This window comes from Sinocyclocheilus rhinocerous, unplaced genomic scaffold (assembly GCF_001515625.1).
Source record: "Sinocyclocheilus rhinocerous isolate Xijiao unplaced genomic scaffold, SAMN03320098_v1.1 scaffold1563, whole genome shotgun sequence".
NCBI lineage: Eukaryota > Metazoa > Chordata > Actinopteri > Cypriniformes > Cyprinidae > Sinocyclocheilus > Sinocyclocheilus rhinocerous.
Window position 1 is genome coordinate 114,742 of NW_015656185.1, and position 2,722 is coordinate 117,463.

General features: G+C 37.0%; 1 protein-coding gene across 1 annotated transcript in view; it reads right to left on the reverse strand.

Annotated features, from left to right (window-relative positions):
• Window positions 1–2,722, reverse strand: part of sf3a3 (splicing factor 3a, subunit 3) — a 19,333-nt gene that overhangs the window by 4,750 nt on the left and 11,861 nt on the right. The window contains exons 9-11 of the mRNA XM_016527374.1: window positions 683–751; window positions 502–569; window positions 232–339 (exon numbers count right to left, since the gene is read on the reverse strand). Coding sequence (XP_016382860.1) covers window positions 232–339; window positions 502–569; window positions 683–751 — 245 coding nt within the window. The remainder of the gene's footprint in view (window positions 1–231; window positions 340–501; window positions 570–682; window positions 752–2,722) is intronic.

Genomic DNA, 2,722 nt, shown 5'->3' on the forward strand with positions numbered 1-2,722 from the left:
CTTTTGGACTGAAGCATGCAACACCCGCTGAGTGGCATGAAACGGCTTGAAAGATCAAAGACAATTTTTTATATAACTCCGACTGGATTCGTCTGAAAGAAGAAAGTCATATACACCTAGGATGCCTTGAGGGTGAGTAATTTATGGACTAATTTTCATTTTTGGGTGAACTAACCCTTTAAATTTGACTGCATTGTATTTACATAGTTTCCCAAACGGAGATAGGCTTACTTCTTTGGTCCCTTGGCTTTTGGGTTTTTGGCAAACAGTGAGGGGTCCAGTGCCTCCAAGGATTTGCCTTTAGTGCTGAACAGACGCTGGGCTCTCTCTTCTAGTGTGCTACAGTGAACAAACACACAACAATCACACATCTGAAGATTACATACAGACTCGAGAATCAGGGACTGCCAGCTCTCTGAATGCTTTATTTGTAATCCGGTTAAATGTGAAACTTCAGTTAAAGCAAGAGCAACATGCGCAGGACAGTGTCTTCATACTCACCCTCCACATTTGAGACCTAAAGCCATGAGAGCAGACTTCAATCTGTCCAGACCCAGAGACGCCAGCTCCTGTGGCAATCAAACACAACATTAAAGAAAACATGACTAACAGGGAAACCAGGAAATAAAATGAAGTAAAAATAAAGTCACATTTGTAGCAGACAAGACCAAAAGAAACCGACCTCCCAGGAAGAGAATGCAGACAGATCCAGATGGGCTCCAGCGTGAGTCAGAGCACTACTCGTCTCTTTCTGTAACACACACATTCATAAAACATCTCAATTACAGCAGGACAAATCGATTTAACATCTTTCCTTAAATACGTAATGAGGCACCTGTCGCTGCATAACTAGTGATAAACCCGAGGGCGTTATGATATGCTATATGCCATATGACAGTATACTCTGCTAAAGCTAAAAAAGTTTTGTGAATTTAGTATTTTTTTCATGTCATTACATTGTTTACAGCATAATACAAAAAAATACAAATAACAATTTTGAAAAATGCTATTTTATTCATATGCTATGTCCTCTGTAGAGGACACCACGACTCAATTTATAAAAAATAAAAATACATGAATGAACATGAATAGGCAAAACATCAATAAGTTTTTAGATTTCAGGATTTTTTTATAGCAAACTTTGATTCTCAACTATGTTATGAAAGATATAACAAAGATATGGATGATTTGATATACCATTTTGCTTTATGCAGTGTGTGTGTGTAAAATGGCCATAAGAGGGTTTTCCCATTATATACAATGTATCTATATACTGTATCTAATTTGCATATTAATGTGTTCTTGGGCCAACATGTAAAGAAAAAGTAAGTGTAATAATGGGCAAGATTTTCATAATATCTAATATTTCATAGGAATATAGAAATATAATTTCTTTCCCTATTCGCTCTGTCTCCCAAAATGCGTAATAAACACACTTTTAGTCCTGGTGTCCTCTACAGTGGACATGTATGAAATCGATGTCCCGTTTCATAACAGAAAGTCATATTTTGATTTGAAACCCTGTAACATTTTCCTGAGATGTTGATTTATGACAAACAGTTTAAAAATTAGTCAAGATTTAAATGGTAATTACAAAATATATTATCATATTTCCATAAGTGTGTTAAATTTGATCACTAAATTAACGTCAGCCATTTTTAAAGACCAAGGAGAGGGAGTGAGTGTTCATGGGAAACTCTCTGAAAAGCCCTGGATGTGCTCTGTACAGGACATCCAGACTGAACACTGTGACATGCACGTTCTCAGAGAAATTCACTACAATATAATGCTCTCTCTACTGAGGACAGAAGATCTCAGGATAGAGGTGTGGTATAACTGTAACATGCTTAATACAGCAGAAAAATAGTCAACTCAGCAAGTATTGTTATAGATGACAGGAATTTCTTCTAATATGTCTATGCTAACTTAATTATTATAGCAGTGATGAATAATCATTTCAATAAATAATCACGCATTTATTGATATGTTTGGAAAATATGCAGACAGTGCTAAAATCAAAACTCAAACACACGATAATAAGATCTGTAGAGCTCGATTAATGTGGTCTCTTAAAGGTGACACATCATGAAAATCTGACTTGTCCAGGTTTTAAGTGCTATAATCAGGTCCCCGGTGCATCTACCAACCAAGGAAACGTGAAAAAGATTAACCCAGTAACTTTGTTTTGGGAAGCCTTTTTCTGTAAGCGTCTGAGAAAACCAGCGCGTCTGATTTTGCTGGATCTCATTATAATATTACCGCCCCTTAATCTGCAAGTTTACACCCACGGGGCCTCCATTGTGTTTCACAAGCAACAATGGTGTACCAGTACCATGGCGAAAGTTCGAGCAAAGCATGCTAACTGTTATGCCTTTGGCTGCACTGATGATCACAGAACACTATTTAGAGTTCCAGCCTCAGAAGAGACAAGAGAGCAGTGGATTTATTGATTTATTTACTGTATATTGCTGCTGCCACACAGATCTAAAATAAACAAGCGATTTATTTCCCAGCAGTTTACCTTCACAGAAATAACCAACTGTTTTTGTAACTCATGTGTGTTTTTAACGTAAACTTGTGTGTGAATGAGAACTCACATGCTGTGTGGTGGCCGCTTTCTGTCCGTGTGCTTCGGACTTATCATAAGTTTAAACTAATATGGTTTAAAACGCATGATTTCAGCGTGATAAACATGATAATCAGAACCAAAACAGATGTTTTT